This window comes from Ictidomys tridecemlineatus, chromosome 3, assembly GCF_052094955.1.
Source record: "Ictidomys tridecemlineatus isolate mIctTri1 chromosome 3, mIctTri1.hap1, whole genome shotgun sequence".
Classification (NCBI taxonomy): domain Eukaryota; kingdom Metazoa; phylum Chordata; class Mammalia; order Rodentia; family Sciuridae; genus Ictidomys; species Ictidomys tridecemlineatus.
In genome coordinates this window covers 19,529,336-19,546,552 of record NC_135479.1, presented here as the reverse complement: position 1 = coordinate 19,546,552, position 17,217 = coordinate 19,529,336, and the positions used below count along the sequence as shown (strand labels likewise).

General features: G+C 41.8%; 1 protein-coding gene across 4 annotated transcripts; it reads right to left on the bottom strand.

Annotated features, from left to right (window-relative positions):
* Window positions 1–4,598: 4,598 nt before the first annotated feature.
* Aarsd1 (alanyl-tRNA synthetase domain containing 1) lies at window positions 4,599–16,869 on the bottom strand. 4 transcript variants are annotated; one of them, XM_021724259.3, is made up of 12 exons: window positions 16,707–16,869; window positions 16,413–16,574; window positions 13,616–13,775; window positions 11,183–11,240; window positions 10,389–10,545; window positions 10,179–10,295; window positions 9,829–9,959; window positions 9,462–9,528; window positions 9,180–9,271; window positions 8,669–8,723; window positions 6,659–6,753; window positions 4,599–4,927 (listed from the first exon to the last, which is right to left on the bottom strand). In XM_021724259.3, the coding sequence occupies exons 1-12, from the start codon at window positions 16,743–16,745 to the stop codon at window positions 4,792–4,794; spliced, it is 1,269 nt and encodes a 422-aa protein (XP_021579934.1). In that variant the 5' UTR covers window positions 16,746–16,869; the 3' UTR covers window positions 4,599–4,791. The 4 variants fall into 4 exon arrangements, 3 of the variants coding, with proteins under 3 accessions (XP_021579934.1, XP_005321963.1, XP_077897162.1); XM_005321906.5 differs by having other exon boundaries at window positions 16,443–16,574; XM_078041036.1 differs by lacking the exon at window positions 6,659–6,753.
* Window positions 16,870–17,217: the final 348 nt, after the last annotated feature.

The following is a 17,217-nucleotide window of genomic DNA, read 5'->3' as shown; positions in this document are numbered from 1 at the left end:
ATCCTCCTGCTTCAGCCTCCCCAGCAACTGGAAATTACCAGTGTACATCCATTACACCTGATTCAACATGATTTTTTTTTTGTTTTAATTTTTTTTTAATTGTCAATGGCCTTTATTTACTAACTTATTTATTTGTGGTGCTGAAAATTAAACCCAGTGTCTCACACATGCTAAGTAAGCACTCTACTACTGAGCCACAACCCCAGCCCAACATGTTTTGAAATATGTATACATTGTAGAATGACTCAACTGAACTAGTTAACATATGCATCACCTAAATCACTTATGTTTTGTTGTGAGAGCAATTAAAATCTACTCTCAGCAATTTTTAAAAATATCTTAAGGAGGGCTGGGGTTGTAGCTCAGTGGTAGAACACTTGCCTAGCATGTGTGAAGCACTGGGTTCAATTTTCAGCACTGTGTATAAATAAATAAATAAATAGAATAAAGGTATATCAACAACTAAAAAAATATGTTAGGGCTAGGACTGTGACTCAGTAATACAGTCCTTGCCTATGAGTAGGTTCAATCCTCAGCACCACAAAAATAAAGAATGCAATGTATTATTATTAATTATAATCACCATGTTGGACAATAGATCTCTTAAATGTATTCCTTCTGTCAATTGTGATTTTCTACCTTTTGAGCAACATCTACCCAATAACCACCCCCCACCCCGCTCCTCCTTTTCACTCCAAACACTTGGCTTTGAGATTGATGTTTTGTTGTTTTGGGTTTTGTTGTTATTATTTTGGTTTTGCCATGCTGGGGATCAAACTCAGGGCTTCATGCATGCTAGGCAAGGGCTCAACGCTAAGCTATACCCCCAGCCTGAGGTTGGTGTTTTAAAATGTTGAAAGGATGTTTACCAATAGGTTTCAGCCACAGGTCACTCTGCAGGGACTTTATGACCGGGTTTCGCTAAAGAGAAAAGGCTATCCCTTCGAGAGAGACTCTTCTGCTCTGGACAAAGCCCCATGACAGTTAACTAGGACCTACTCTTAGAGTTTGAAGCCTGGAATTGTGTCAATAGTCGTCTGCCCAGAAGATGCAGACTTTCCTAGAAAAAGAAGGAAACTCCTGCATCACTCCTTCCCGAACAGCCATGGCTGTGCTCTATTGAGGCACTTTAGTCATAGTTTGGGGCAAATTCAGGACAGGAATGGGAAACACAGGTGCTTTCTACAAGTTTTTCACCAGACTACTGTTAAGCTGTTTTCCCCTGGGGACAAGACAGGGCTTTGGTGTTTATTTAAATTCTTATTCAAAGCCTGGCATTCTGACACAGCTTGGCTGACTCACTGGTTTCCACTCAGGACTTAAGGGTGAGGTGGGGCTGCATGATGTTTGGGCACAATGCCTGCTTGAACTCACTGTCTCCTGCTCCAAATCCCTCTTCCATCTTTCATATTAATGTTTGCTCCAGTACCTACATGTGCACATATACAGTTACTCGAGAAACCTGTGTCACCTTAGTGGGAGCCACAGCAGCTGTGTCTTCAGCAATTGATGGTTACTTAAGTAATAGAACTTTCTTAGATGTCAAGGAGGTGTTTTTTTTTTTTTTTTTTTTTTTTTTTTTGGTACTGGGGATTGAATTCAGGGGTACTTGACCACTGAGCCACATCCCAGCCCCTATTTTGTATTTTATTTAGAGACAGGGTCTCACTGAGTAGCTTAACACCTTGCTTCTGCTGAGGCTGGCTTTGAACTTGCAATCCTCCTGTCTCAGCCTCCCCAGCCACTGGCATTACAGGCGTGCACCACCGCACCCGGCCCCAGCTCTTTTTAAATTTTAATTTGAGACAGAATGTAAGTTGCCAAGGCTGGCCTCAAAATTGCAATTCCTTCTGGCTCAGCCTCCCAAGTCCCTGGATAACAGATGTGTACTACCATGCCTGGTTCTTCTCAATATTTCTAGGCTATAAGACGGTGTTAAAACCGGTGCGGTGGCACACACCTGTAATCCCAGTGGCTCAGGAGGCTGAGGCAGAAGGATCAAAAGTTCAAAGCCAGCCTCAGCAAAAGCGAGGTGCTACTCAGTGAGACCCTGTCTCTAAATAAAATACAAGATATGGCTGGGATGTGGCTCAATGGTCAAGTGTCTTTGAGCTCAATCCCCAGTACCAAATATATAATGTGTGTGTGTGTACGTACATATAAAACTCTCACTCCAATAAACAAACTCATTCTGCTTTATTTTCTGGCAAATCTCATCAAAGACAATTCATAGAGAAACTGATCTATGAGCCTTTCTCCCTGCTACTCCTATTCCTGGCCAAAAATAAACCTTCCTTCACTGTTCAAAAAGAAAACACCCCAGGGTTGGGGTTGTGGCTCGGTGATAGAGCATTCGCCTAGCACGTGTGAGGCATTGGGTTTGATCCTCAGCATCACACAAAAAATAAATAAAGGTAATGTGTCCAGCTACAACTAAAAAATAAATATTACAAACAAACAAACACACACCCAGGTGCTTGCCTGTAATCCCAGCAATTCAGGAGGCTGAGGGAGGAGGCTAACCTTGACAATTTAGTGAGACCCTGTATCAAAATAAAAAATAAAAATCTGATGGGCTGGGGTTGTGGCTCAGTGATAAAGTGCTTGCCTTGCATGTGTGGGGCACTGGGTTCGATCCTCAACACCACGTAAATAAGTAAAATAAAGGTATAAAAAAATAAAGAGCTGAGGATGAAGCTTAGTGCCAGAGTATCCCTGGCTTCAATCCCCAGTATAGCAAATAAAAAGACAATTCACTCCCTTTCCTGAACACACACACTGACAAACTATTCCTATGATAGGCCTGAAATGACATCATCAGTTCAAAAATTGCTGCTTAATTTTTCCTTTCTTCATACAATTACCACTTCCACAAAATCTGTTCAAGTGTTTGTCTTTTCCTAGTTATTTCAGAGTGTTCCTTCTTTCTTAGGACACTATGTTCATATCTACCTTTTCAGGTCAAGTAATTGAAGCTCAGGAATTATCTTGGCAGAAACCAGACATCCAGGATTGCCTGTCAAAATCCAGGTTTATGACTGTTGTTCTACCACTGGGCCACATCCCCATTTCACTCTTAGACTTCACTACCTTTTTTGAACCCAGGAGCACTCTACCACTAAGCTATATCCTCAACACCCCTATTTTGCTCCTAAATATTCAGAGTTTGTCTAAGCTACTCAGGAGGATCAAAAATTTGAGGCAAGCCTGGGCAATTTAGCAAGACTCTTAACCATGACATTATGCTTCTCTTGTTCTATCAGTTACTGAAAATGACTTTACATTTTCAATTAACTGTTATTACTTAATTTCTCCTTTGAGATCTGTCAATGTCTGCTTTATATATTGTAAGGCTATTAGATGTGTACAAATTTAGGCCAGGTGCAGTGGCATGCACCTGTAATCCCAGCAGCTCAGAAGGCTGAGGCAGAAGGGTTCCAAGTTCAAGGCCAGCCTCAGCAACTTAGACCCTAAGCAACTTGAGACCGTCTGAAAATAAAGTGCCCTGGGTTAAATCCTCAGTACCAACAACAACAACAAAAAGCCTACAAATTTAGAACTTTTTTTTAATATTTTTTTGTTGTTGTTGTTGTAGGTGGACATAACACCTCTGTTTTTATATGGTGCTGAGGATTGAATTCAGTACCTCTGCATGCTAGATGAGGGCTCTACCTCTGAGCCACAACCCCAGCCTCAGAACTTTCTTTTATCATTACAAGTCCCTCTTGATCTCTAATAATAATCCTTGCCTTAAAGTTGAGTTTGTCCAGGGCTGGAATTGTGACTCAGCGGTAGAGTGCTTGCCTAGCACGTGCAAGGCCCCGGGTTCGATCCTTAGCACCACATAAAAATAAATAAAATAAAGATATTGTATCTAACTACAACTAAAAAATAAATATTTTTTAAAAAGTTGAATTTGGGGCTGGGGATGTGGCTCAAGCGGTAGCGCGCTCGCCTGGCATGCGTGCGGCCCGGGTTCGATCCTCAGCACCACATACCAACAAGGATGTTGTGTCCGCCGAGAACTAAAAAATAAATATTAAAAATTCTCTCTCTCTCTCTCTCTCTCTCTCTCTCTCCCCTCTCTCACTCTCTCTTAAAAAAAAAAAAAAAAAAAAAAAAAAAAAAAAAAAAGTTGAATTTGTCTAATATTAATATTGCCACACAAGCTGTCTTTGTATTGTGCAAGATATATCCTTTTCTAGACTAACAGCACCTTACTACTTCACAGTTTTGTGATTTCATGACATATTTGCAAAGTCATTGATACCTTTTAGTTCTAAATTACAATGCTAGCAAAGAATAAGAAAAAAAAAATAGAAGACTAGGGGTGTAGTTCAGTGGCAGAGCATGTGCTTAGTATGCACAAGGCCCTATGTTTGATCCCCAGTACCAAAATACAAGTAAACAAATATTTGGAAAAAAAGAAAAGAAAGAAAGAAAGAAAAGCAATCAAGGAGATATGAATGAGACTAAGTCATGGATAAAGCCTTAGACTGACTTGTATTCTCTGTAGACAATATGTTTCTCAAAAAAACAAAGGTTTCAGCTAGGCTTAGACAAATTAGCACATGTCATCAACATAATGCCCACTCATGTAGGTTATGCCTAATAGGCACCAAATCAGAAAACTGTTTATTCACAAACAGATGCTAATCACACAAGCACACTGAAGGATTCTGTACAAATTAGTCATATAAATTTAAGTGGTAATAGAACCATTTTGAGTCACATTATTTTATTGTCCAAGAGACTCCTTCCATGGTCAGAGGGAGTGGGCACTCTGAGTTCTCACTCCTCAGCGCTCTGCGTGCTGACATAGTCCTGTAGAAGCGCCTGCACCTCTGCCCGCCGGTTCATCTTGGTGGCCTTGCCCTGGAAGCGGCCTTTCTTCCCTGCTCCTTTGCCTTCCAGGACCTCAGCCACCCTGAGGAACAGAGATGCAGTCAGAGAGCTGGTCTTTGAGGGAAAAAAACACAAAAACACAAGGGCGGCCCTGGGACCTAGGGGAGGAAAAATAATAATTTCTAGAAGCCCTTCTTAAAAACACCTGCACAGGGCTGGGACTATCACTCAGTTGGTAGAGTGCTTGCCTGGCATGTACAAGGCCCTGGGTTCTAACCCTAGGATCACCAAAAATAAAAAAAAAATACTTGCACACACACACACTCACACACACACACACACACAAAAAAAAAAACTTGCACCAGAAGAGGGGAGTTCTAAGTTTCCCAAAAGAAATTATAAAAGTTTAGAGTTATGGAAACACTAATTACTCTGATTTGATCAATCACACATTGAATACCTGTATTATCACACTATATGCCATAAACATATATGTCAATGTCAATTTAAAGAGTTAAAAAAATTCATAATACTTGTACATGTACATGATATGTACCAAGTATGCTATAACAGTAAATAACTGTCCCAGAATTACACACACACACACACACACAAAAAAAAAAGAAAAACAAATAACTGGAAACATGTATATACATGGAAGCAAAATAAATTATGGTAATCTCCAGGGAGCAGGATGAGTATATACTAGGGACAAGGGGTTGCTGTGGGGAGCAGCAGTGACACAGCTAGGAGGGAGGTGGGGATGGTGGCAAACTGGAGAGTATGTGCTATCTGGGGAGTATGGCAGTTCAGTTCCTCATAGCTACTATCATGTAGGTGTGTGGACCCAGAGTTACTGCTGGGTGTAGTGGTGCATGCCTGTAATCCCCAATGACTTGTGAGGCTGAGGCAGGATCAAAAGTTCAAGGCCAACCTCAGCAACTTAGTGAGACCTGTCTCAAAATAAAATACAGAAAAGGACTGGGGATGAAGCCCAGTGGTTAAGCACCCCTACATCCAAACCCCAGTACAAAAAAAAAAAGTAGCAACTAATCTGAAAATTTAAAACACTTCACAAGGCCAGGCCAAAGTAGTCTGTATGCCACATAAGGCTGCCTGTTACTAATCTCTACTATAAATTCTTACATGGTCCTTCAATGTTTTTGATGAACACATATTCCAGAGCTAGTAAGGACTCTGAAAACCCCAAATGCCAGAAAGATTTTGGGTTATAATCTATACATAATTTAAAATAGAAACATAAACTTCTTTACAAGGGTAAAGAAGTCCAACAAAGTTCTCATTTTTTTTTCTACTTATTTATTTATTTGTTTGTTTGTTTATTTTACAGTGCTGGGAATTAAACCCCAGGGACACTCTATTCCTAAGCTATATCTCCAGCCCTTTTTATTTTTTGAGACTGGTTTTGCTAAATTGCTGAGGTTGACCTCTTGAGTAGCTGGGATTACAGGTGTTTGCCTCTTTGTCCAACTGGAATCTAAATTTCTAAAAGAAAATATATAAGCACAGGAAATTTGGAGCCAAATGAGCTGGGTGCAACTCTCAGTTCTGCCACTTTAACTGTGAGACCTCAGGCACATGATACAAGGTGCCTCATCTGTCAAACCAGGAGTGGTAGTGGTGATAACATCTCCGCTCAGCATACCTCACGTGTCTACAATATAAATCAAGGAGATGGCAGATATGAAAACCCTATTAACAGGTACAGGGCAGTATTATTAAATTAGTAGCTTACATGTTCTTCCTCTCACACAAGAAAGTCCATGTAGCATCAGAACCTATATAGCATTACCTGGGCCCCAGGGTTTCCACAGCCTCCGCTGGCCCTGCCAGTAAGAAGAGCCCAGCACCTTTCTCATCTCCCACAGTTAGGAAGAGGAGGGTCTCCTAGGAGGTAAAGCAAAGAGGTGAGCATATGTGAGGTCAACTCCCCTAAACCCTGGACTTTCCTGTCTCCAAGGATAGATATCTCCCATCAGACAGGCACAGTGATGCATACCTAAGATGTGGCTTGGTGGTAAAGTACCTCTGAGTTCAATTACCAGTTACAAAGCAAGCAAACAAAAAACAAAACCCAAAAAACAGATATCTCCCCTTAAACCACCAGTGATGCTGCTGATGAATGATGATGCAGCCCCTCCACACCTTTTTCACTAATGCCAAGAAACTTTTTGAGAGTAAAATATTTATGCTAATCATTAAGTAGGAGGCAGAAAGCTGGTGACCAGGACCAAGCATAATATGCCTTTTGTGGTCTTATGAAAAAGAAAGTTCAGTAGTCCATTTTCAGAATATAGCATTTAGCCTTAATTGGATCCAACTGTAGCCATTTTTATTACAGCCTATCCCTTTCCCCCACCCCACTACCATTTTAAAATTAGCTAATGTATAGATTATAACCCTGAACTGTTCTATCAGAGCAAGGGACAGTACTTCATTAGGGACAAAAGCAGGGGGACTCCCCACACAAGTGTACTTGCCCCTCAAGATTCCTTCTGGGGGCACACCCTTCTGCAGAAGAGCAATTTTTGCTGTCTTCTTTTGAGCACATTTTATTTCATGAAGCACCTTGGTATGTCTTTTTTTTTTTTTTTTGCAGTGCTGGGACTTGAACCCAGGGCTTCATGTATGCCAGGCAAGCACTCTACCACTGAGTCACATTCCCACCTCAGCACCTTGGTATTTCTAACAGTTTGACTCCCATCAACTCTCCAACCTTCTGCCCACCAAGCACCCTGGGCTGCTACTGCCTAAATCATCATGTTTTCCTCTGCCTGGCTGCCTCTGCTCCCTTGTCTGTCTGATGACCTCTAAGCAATCTTCAAGGCTCCTCCACTGTAGCCTTCCCATCCTTTCAGATAATGTGCTCTTTTGCCTCTGTGTTTTTTTGGTTTTGGGGTACCAGTGATTGAACTCAGGGGCACTCAATCACTGAACCACATTTCCAGACCTATTTTGTATTTTATTTAGAGACAGGGTCTCACTGAGTTGCCTTAGCCTCTTGTTTTTGCTGAGGTTGGCTCTGAACTTGCAATCCTCCTTCCTCAGCCTCCTGAGCCACTGGGATTACAGGCATGAGCCACTGCGCCCTGCTGCATCTGGTATTTATCATTCAAATTATAAACGTGGATAAACACATTTGTCTCCCACACTAGAATGTGAGCCCCTTAAGAATCAGTACTGTCCACACAGAAGAATTATGAAGAGAGAAATATACAATGCTTGACCCACAGAAGGTATTCCAAAAAAAGGTTTTAGAGTTATTGTGAAACAGAGACTTTACGATCTCTAAGCTATAGACTGTCAGAATAAGGAAGAGTAAGTGAAGCCAGAAGCAGAACAACATGGGTGGGATTGCCTTTAAAAGGCTTGTCAAACCACCCCCACTCTTTTTCTTGAGACAAGGTCTACCTATATTGTTGAGGCTGGCCTTAAACTTGCAATCCTCCCACCTCGGCCTCTTGAGTATCTGGGATTACAGGCATGTACCACCACATCCAGCTACCCTATATTTCAGCACACACAAATCGGATGGCTCTGTGAAGCTAAAGCTCAGATAAAAGGAGCGCAGAAGCTGATAAATGTCATAGTCCCAGAAAGATTAAGAGCATAGATGTAACTCAACACCTAAAACAGAGCTTGGTTCCTAAGATATAGTGCTAACAAAATAGTACTGAATGAATTTCTGTTCCCTACTCTTCAAGTGTTAATCTGGGGGAACTTCAGCTAAATTAATACTCCTCAGTTGTATGTCCCTAGGTCTCTACTTAGGGCAGAGTAGAGAATCTCATATTCCTCTTACCTCTGACCCAATTTCATTGGCAATGATATTCATGAACTCAGAATCGCCCTCCTTCCTAGGACAAAGGACACAGACATAAGATCCAGGCTGGAGTGGTTGCTGTAAAACTGCAGGAAGCCTGGCTCCTCATGAGGCTGGTCTCACTGCTGCCTGTTTCAGCATGTTATGTCCCAGACCCCTTAGCAAAGAGAGAGTTCTGACCAAAGGCCACCAAAATATCTTTCTCAGCCTTAGCAATTCAGAAATAAGGAAAGCATTTGTTTTTGTCTCCCTTAAATAGGATTCACCAGAATAAGAGATCTATTAGCTGGTGAAGGAAGAGAGGGAAGGTGTTAATGAAAATTATAAGGTTACAGTAAAGTTGCTATGGTTTCTTTAGGGCCTACGGGTCTATTCAGCCTTGAGGATACCAGTGAGCAACCCACCTCCTACTGTGCCCTGCACACAGGGGAGATGCTGAGCCGAAGCCCAACACAGCCTTCTGCATTCTCTCTAGCTCCTAATTTCTTACCTGTGTAGTACGACCACGCCTCCCCAGTCTGGGCTATTCCTGAGACAATGAGCAATGTGCACAGCCAGGTCTCTGAGAAGATTCAGGTTATTCTGAAATGGATGTGATAAGTAGACAGATAAAAAGGATAACACAAGAGAACACCAACTTTCTTCCACCTCATTCTCCCTTCACTATCCCCTTCTACAAACTCCATCTAAGCCCCCTGCTTAGGCCCGGGGCTGTCTGGAGTCTATTATAGGCAAATCCTAGGCCCTTTTCACTCTCTAAAGAATAAATCACCTTCTGTAGGAGTTTGGAGGAGTTCTGGAGCTTTTTCACTGCTTCCACATGATCTTCTGCTCCACACCTGCAAAGAAAGGTCAATGGAGACCAGCCAAACTGGTTATCCAACATTAGGGGTATAAATTAATGATGCCTAATAGGGACCTGGGAATATTTTGAGGAGTCCCCTTAGGCAAGTGGGAGAAAGGATACAAGGGAACAAACCATTTTGTATGGCTCTGGTTTATTATCCAAAGCACTTTATTGTTTATGGCTGCATCTTATTTCCTAGAAGTAAGAACTTGATCTGTCTATCTTAGATAGGAGAGCTAAGCCCCAAGGTGTCCAGAACCTGAGGAATGGGAAGCAACTAAAGGGGACATACTTAAGCAGAGTGGTCAGTGCCTTTTCAGTTCCATGACTTCTCTCCATCCACTTCAGCACCCGGTTCCCAGCCAGAAATATCAGGTTGGTTTTGTTCTTTTTCCCCTTCTCAGTACCCAGAATCTTTATGACCTACATGAAGGGGATAACACACACAAACATGGATAAACCACAGTGGGTCTTGGGACCTGGGGACAGAAGAGACCTAGAACTCCTCCCCAGCTCTAAAGCAATGAAGAAGATTCCATTTAGGACTCCTTAATTGACCCCTCTACCATTCCCAGCCCTGTTGTAATCCCCTAGGCCCCAATAATCTCTCCTGAAACCACTCAACAGTCCTTCCACACCTACCTGAAGGTCACTGAGATTGTTTACATGAGTCCCACAGCACATGTTGGAATCAACACCCTCAATGGTAACAACTCGAATGGGTCCAGCATGATCATCTGGTAATCCCCGGCCTCTCACCTGGAATAGAGGGGAGAGAGAAGAGCTGTCAGAATTTTGATGAGACCTTGGAAAGCCATTCAACAGAAGCCAGGCCCCTGCCTCTCCCCTCACCTTCTCCACCTCAGGATCATCCAGGCTCAGTTCTTGCACACTCACAGGCAACCGATCTCTGATTTTTTCATTGACACACTGCTCAATTGTAGCTACTTGTTCTGCAGTCACAGAGGGGCTGTCCAGCTCAATTACACTCCGGTGTCTCCCCAACTCCCTGCCAGAAGAGAGCGAGTGGTCACAGGATGTTACAACAATAAAGTTTACAAAGTCCTGGGCATGGTGGCACATATCTATTTAATCCCAGCTACTCAGGGGACTAGAGTAGGAGAATCATAAATTTGAGGGCAGGCTGGCCAATTTAGCAAGACTTTGTCTCAAAAAATAGAAAGCACTAAGGATGTAGCTCAGCAGTAAAGCATGCATGTGTGAGGCCCTGGATTCAATCCCTAATATGGGGGGAAAAAAAAAAGTTTGCAAAAGAATGCTCATATAAATTATTTTATTTAATCCTCACAAAAATCCCTCAAGGTAGGGAATTGTCATTCCTACTTTATGGGTGTAAAGGTTGACAAGAAATACAATCAAAGTCATGCTGCCAGTATGTGGTAGGGGGTGGGTTCACCCTCTAGATCTCTGAGCTTCAAAGTCCATGTTCTTTCCCAAGCAAAGGCAGATGTCTCTTCTCTCACCATTAAAAAACACAGGTCAATCCTCCACCCAATCTTTAACAACACGAGAACAGCCAATTCTGAAGATTACCCTTTCTTTTATCCTCCTATTCCCAACCTATTATAGGGAATAGACCTAGCTAGTATCAATGCCCTACAGTTAGTCCCATGCCTCCTGCTCACCATGATGTTGTCTTCAACCCAAACAGATTGTCGGCCACTGCTGTGATGAGATGCTGCCCTAAGCAAGTGGAGCAAGAGACACGAGAAAAATGAAAAACCCAGACAGCCACATATTCCCAAAATGATATATCACAGAAATTCTCCTTGTTGAATACCCGGTTAATCACTTTAGATATTTTATTGAAAATCATCACAAGAATTCTACAAGATGTTTTATCATGCTATTTCACAAGAATCTGCCAAGGCAACATAGCAGGATTTGAATTCAAATTCAATGTGTAATATTCATTCATTCAACATATATTTACTGAGTACCTTCCACATGCAAAGTACAGGGCTTGACATCAGAGATGCAGCAGCATTCTTAATTGATGATAGTGACAAGGAAAGAGAGGAGAAAGAAGAGGAGAAAGAATTAACTATGAAGGAAGAAGGAACAAGACAGTCAAAGCCCTTGAAGAAGCTGGGCCTGGTGGCACATGGCTGTTATCCTAGCCACTTGGAAGGCTAACAAAGGGAGGCCAGCCTGGGCAAAGCAAGACTCTGTTTCAAAATAAAATATAATTGGGCTAGGGACATAGGTCAGTTGGTACAGTGCTTGCCTTGCATGCACAAGGCCCTGGGTTCAATCCCCAGCACTGCCAAAAATAATAATAATAACAATAATTAAAAAATAAATACAATATGGGCTGGGGATGTAGCTCAGTTGGTACAGTGCTTCCCTCATATGCACAAGGCCCTGGGTTCAAACCCAAGCACCTCAAAAAAATAGATAGATAGATAAAATAGGATTGGGGATATAGCTCAATGGTAGAGCATTTGCCTAGCATGTGCAAGGCCTGCATTCAACCCCCAATACCATTTGGGCATAGTGGCACACACCTGTAATCCCAGCAATCCAGGAAGCTGAGGCAGGAAGATCACAAGTTCAAGGCTAGCCTCAGCAACTTAGTAAGGCCCTAAGCAACAAAATGAGACACTGTCTCAAAATTTTAAAAAAATTTTAAAAAGGGGGGCTGAGGATATAACTCAATGGTAAAGCACTCCTGGGTTATATAGCGCAAGAGGGAGAGAGGTACCAGATGAGGCTAGAGCAGTAGATAAGGGCAGCCACAGCAGAGATTTGTAGGCCATGAGAAATTTGGCTTTACACAAAAAACTAAAGGAAGCCTTTGAAAAACTTTAAGCAGCCGGCATGGTGGCGCATGGAGGATCAGCAAGCCCCTTTCTCAAAATAAAAAATAAAACAGGTTAGGGATATAGTTCAGTGGTGCAGTCCTGGCTTCAATCCCCACTAACATCACTCCCACCCCAAAGAAAAAATAAATGAAAAGAAAACTTTAATCAAAGGATTGACACAACCACATTTCCTTTAAAAAAAAAAATATATATATATATATATATATATATATATATATATATTTTAGTTGTAAATGGACACAATAACTTTATTTATTTTTTATGTGGTGCTGAGGATTGAACCCAGTGCCTCATACGTGTAAGGCAAGCTCTCTACCACTGAGCTACATACAATCCCAGCCCTACATTTTCTTTTTTAAGACTATTCTGTAGCCTGGAATGAACACCTATAATCCCAGTCAGTGACTTGGGAAGCCAAGCCAAGGGAATGGCAAATTCAAGGACAGCCTCAGCAACTTACCGAGACCCTGTCTCAAATTTTTTAAAATATAGAAAAATAAAGGGTTGGAAATATACCTCAGTGGTATAGCACCCCTGGGTTCAATCCCTAGTACCCTGAAAAAATAAAAATAAAACAGATTGCTCTGTACTATGTGGAAGACCCTGGGTTCAATCCTTAGTACAAAAAAAACAACAAAGGTTGTTCTGATTGCTGTGTGGAAAACAGGGTAGGGCAGAGAAAAATTGAATGTGCAAAGGTCTAGGGCCAAGACAGTGAAAATTGGATCTAGGATGATTACTTTGACAATGGAACAAAGTGAAAAGATATTTAGAAGACAAACCAAAAGAACTTAGTGATTGATTAGCTATCCCCAAAAGAGCATCTGGAACAAATTCTAGGATTTGAAATTTGGCTTTACACAAAGAACTAAAGGAAGCCTTTGAAAAACTTTATGCAGCCAGGCATAGTAGACACAGAAACCCAGGACTAAACATACAGGATCCTGATGGAAAACAAGGATGGACATTTTGAGTTTGAAAAGCCTGTGAGACATTCAGGTAGAAATATCAAGTTGGAAATTGGTAATACTTAGAACCAGCAATTAGTCTGATATTTTTACTTAAATTGTTCATTTTGCTTTTAAAACATATAATATTCTGCCTGAATCAGAGCTGATTCTGTCTCTTCCAAAAGGTTAACTCCTAGAGAATCCAAACCGCATCTCAAATAATCATGACAGTCTCATACATGTCAACTGCACCTCCAGATGTCCCCCATCCTGCCTCACTTACCTGAATGCTGCTGCATGTGATCAAACCTCCGCTCCCAGTCAACCTGGACCTGAACCTGGCTCCCAGGGGCCAGAGGTGTCTGTGTGAAATGATCAGCTTGGGCTCCCCGGCGGGTCACTCTCAGTACAGAGATGTCATTGATTGTACCACGGTCATCAGGCTGGGGAAAAGAAGTAATCAAGGAGAAGACAGGGCTCACCATACCTCATAGATACAAAGACTCTCTAGGGAAAGTTTATGAGAGACAGACCCTAAATTTGACCTCCTTAAAGGAGGAGAAGGCAATGCCCAATGAGGTAGGCCCACTTTATTCCAAAAGGATTCTCTGTCCTCCTTACTCTGAACACATATATTTTATTTTTCAGGACAGAGTAATAGAATTCAAACAGAAAGAGACTGTAAGTATAGCAATAAAGATTTTTGATTTTTAGTAAAACCCAAAGAAACTTTATCCTGTTTTCACCGTTTAGTGTTTATTATTATTATTACTATTATTATTGTTGTTGTTGTTGTTTGTGGTGCTGGGGATTGAAGAGCCAGGGCCTTGTGCACGCAAGGCAAGCACTCTACCAACTGAGCTGTATCCCCAGCCTGTTTTTGTTTTTTTAATGAGGGATTGAACCCAGGGACACTTACTGAGCTATATCCCCAGTCTTTTTTATTTTTTAAGACAGGGTCTCACCATGTTGCTTAGGGCCTAATTTGTTGGGACTGGCCTCAAACTTGCAATCCTTCTGCCTCAGCCTCCTGAATCACTGGCATTATAGGTATGTACCAAATTCCTTTTTTTTTTTTCCTTTTTTGGTACCAGGAATTGAACCCAGGGGTGTTAACCACTCCACTTCCACAGTCCTTTTTCATATTTTTATTTTGAGACAGGGCATAAGTTGGTGAGGCTAGCTTTGAACTTACGATCCTCCTGCCCCAAGATCCTGAGTCACTGGGATTATAGGCATGGGCCACTATGCCCAGCCTAAATTTTTATCTTTAATAGTCTCTAAAATTATGTGAATTTCCCACCCTCCCATCATTCCATCTTTTGCACTGCTGCTAGAATTAAATTCAACAATATTCATTCATTTAGAAAAGTACCAAGTACTTATGATACTGTGCCAGCCCAAGAATACAATGTAAACAATAGGGATCCCTCCTGGAATTTAAGAGTCTACAGAAGAACACAGACATGCAGTCAATTGCAATAAGATCTACAAATTGCCACAGAATTTAAATATACTTGGTGTTAGAGAAGCTGAAAAGAAAGAGACCTAAGTCTTGGGGTATTAAGGAGGATTTCCTGAAAGAAATCGGGGATGTCTAAAACAAGACCTTCTACAGATACCTGAAGTTACAGATTTTCCTTTAGCAGATCAGGAAACCTCCATGTTGAAAAAAATTACTATAATGATGACACTAATATGAAACTGAAACTTTCTCACTTGCAAGTCTACTAAACGTGATCTCATGTCACTTCTTTTGTAAAAATATTTTTTAGTTGTTGATGGATCTTTTATTATTTATTTATTTTTTAATATGTGGTACTGAGAATCAAACTCAGTGCTAGGCAAGCACTCTACCACTGTACTACAACCCCAGATCCCATGTTACCTCTCTATGTAAGAACCAATAAATTTATCAATATCATCTCTAGCCTGTCATCAACATACCCTATAGGGTCCAAACATATTAGACTATGTATGACTAAAGAGACTTAAATTCTTTCAGCCTTTGCTGCCTTTATAATATTATTCCTGCTAGAAAAATCTCTTCTATAATGCCAACCTTTGGTGTTACTGTTCTAATCTTCTGTGTCACAATCTACCTTTTTTTTTTTTTTTTTTGTGGTACTGAGATTGAACCCAGTAGCACTTTACTTCTAAGATACAATCCAGCTTTTACTTTTTTTTAGTAGTGGAGATTGAACCCGGAGCACTCTACCACTAAGCCATATCCCCAGCCCTTTCTTTTCAGACAGGGTCTCTCTCATTTGCCCAAGCTAACCTTGAACTTTTGATCCTTCTGCCTTGGAATCCTGAGTTATACTGACATTTTGATCCTACTGCCTTGGAATTCTGAGTCTCTAAGATTACAGGCTTGCACCCCATGCCCAGCATCTCAGTCCTATTTTTAAATTTTGAAACAAGGTCTTCATAAATTGCTGAGGCTGGCCTCAAATTAGGGATCCTCCTACTTCAGCCTTCCCAGTAGGGGAAATTACTCAAGTGCTCCACTGCACAGGGCTACAATGTACCTACCTACTTTGTGTTCACACCTTAGTCTCTACTCCAATAGTACACAGAAATGGCTGTTCTCTATTTTGCTACTGTAACCCATCTACCTTTCCTGAACTCCTCAGGGGCTTCTTTTTCTGTCCCTGTCACGCATACTATGCTAATTCTCACCTAGGGCCTTTGTACTTTATGCCTAGAATCTTAGCCCTTTCCCAGCAACATCAGATAGATAACTGTAATGGTCACTCCTCCCTTCATTTAGGACTATACTGAAATAATTTGCCTCCTATTCAGGAAAGCATCCTATCACTCCCTTTACTTGGCTTTATTTTTATTTACATTATTTGTGCCTGGGCAATGGTTATCTCTAGTGTGTATGCAAACACACTGTCTCGTTCCCCTTTATCTTTGGAGACTGGAATAATACTGTGTTGTATCTAGGTATGTTGGTTTAAAAAAAGTTAAATGAATAATAAAGTGAATTGAAGTAATGTCCTTCTGAATTAATTACAGCTAAGAAGGACAGGAAAGCATTTTCCATCCGAAGGACGAAGAAATTAGGGGTTTACTGGGTCAGGTTGAGGGGACAAGCCTGGTACCTGTCCCCCACCCTCAGGGAAAAGCAGCGTGTCTTCCAACACCACATGGAAACCGCTCAGCGCTTCTTTCTTGCCGTTGCTCCCATCGGTCTGCAGCTCCGCCGGCTGGCAGGAGACCACGGTGGTGACGAACTGGGCAGAGAGAGATAAGAAAATAAACTCCAAGCCTTCTCCACTCGGAGACTGAAGCCTATCTTCACACCCTCTTCCCCAAACCGCCCTGTCGGTGGGGCAGCATCAGATCCCCCTCCCAAAAGGCCGCACCTCCCGGGCGTAGCTGTCCCGCTGACACAGGAACGCCATTACCGTCACCCAGGACCCGGGAACACGCGTACGCAGAAAAGCTTGAGAGCGGACGGACAGCAACGCGGGACAAACTTCATTACGTCTCTGCGCAGACGCCGGAAGGTGTAGGAAGGGGTGTGGTTTGGCCAAATTTACAGAAAACGCGAATTGTAGGAGTTCTGGGTTTATTTTTATTTCTTTGTCTTTGTAACTGTTTTAACATTGAAAAACAAAAACAAAGTTTAAAAACAATAAAACAGAAAACAAGACAAAACTTGGCAGCCTGAACTTGTCAAGAGCACGTAGCTCAATTTAGCCCTTTGGACCCCTGGATTACTTATAAACCTGCAGGTCAAATCCTCATTGCGTAGGGGTGGGAATGATACTGGTTTAGATAAAGAATAGCCCTGCCAGGCAGGTGCGGTGGCACACTCCTGTAATCCCAGCGGCTTGGTGAGGCTGAGGCATGAAAATCACAAGTTCAAATCCA

What these genes read in the sequence shown, in the direction of transcription:
- Aarsd1 (XM_021724259.3), bottom strand. Translation starts at nt 16,745, where the DNA reads ATGGCGTTCCTGTGTCAGCGGGACAGCTACGCCCGGGAG. An exon ending in ATGATCCTGAGGTGGAGAAG is followed by an intron (nt 10,296 to 10,388) that starts GTGAGGGGAGAG and finishes CCTCTATTCCAG; the next exon opens with GTGAGAGGCCGGGGATTACC. An exon ending in GCACTGACCACTCTGCTTAA is followed by an intron (nt 9,529 to 9,828) that starts GTATGTCCCCTT and finishes CTTTCTTTGCAG; the next exon opens with GTGTGGAGCAGAAGATCATG.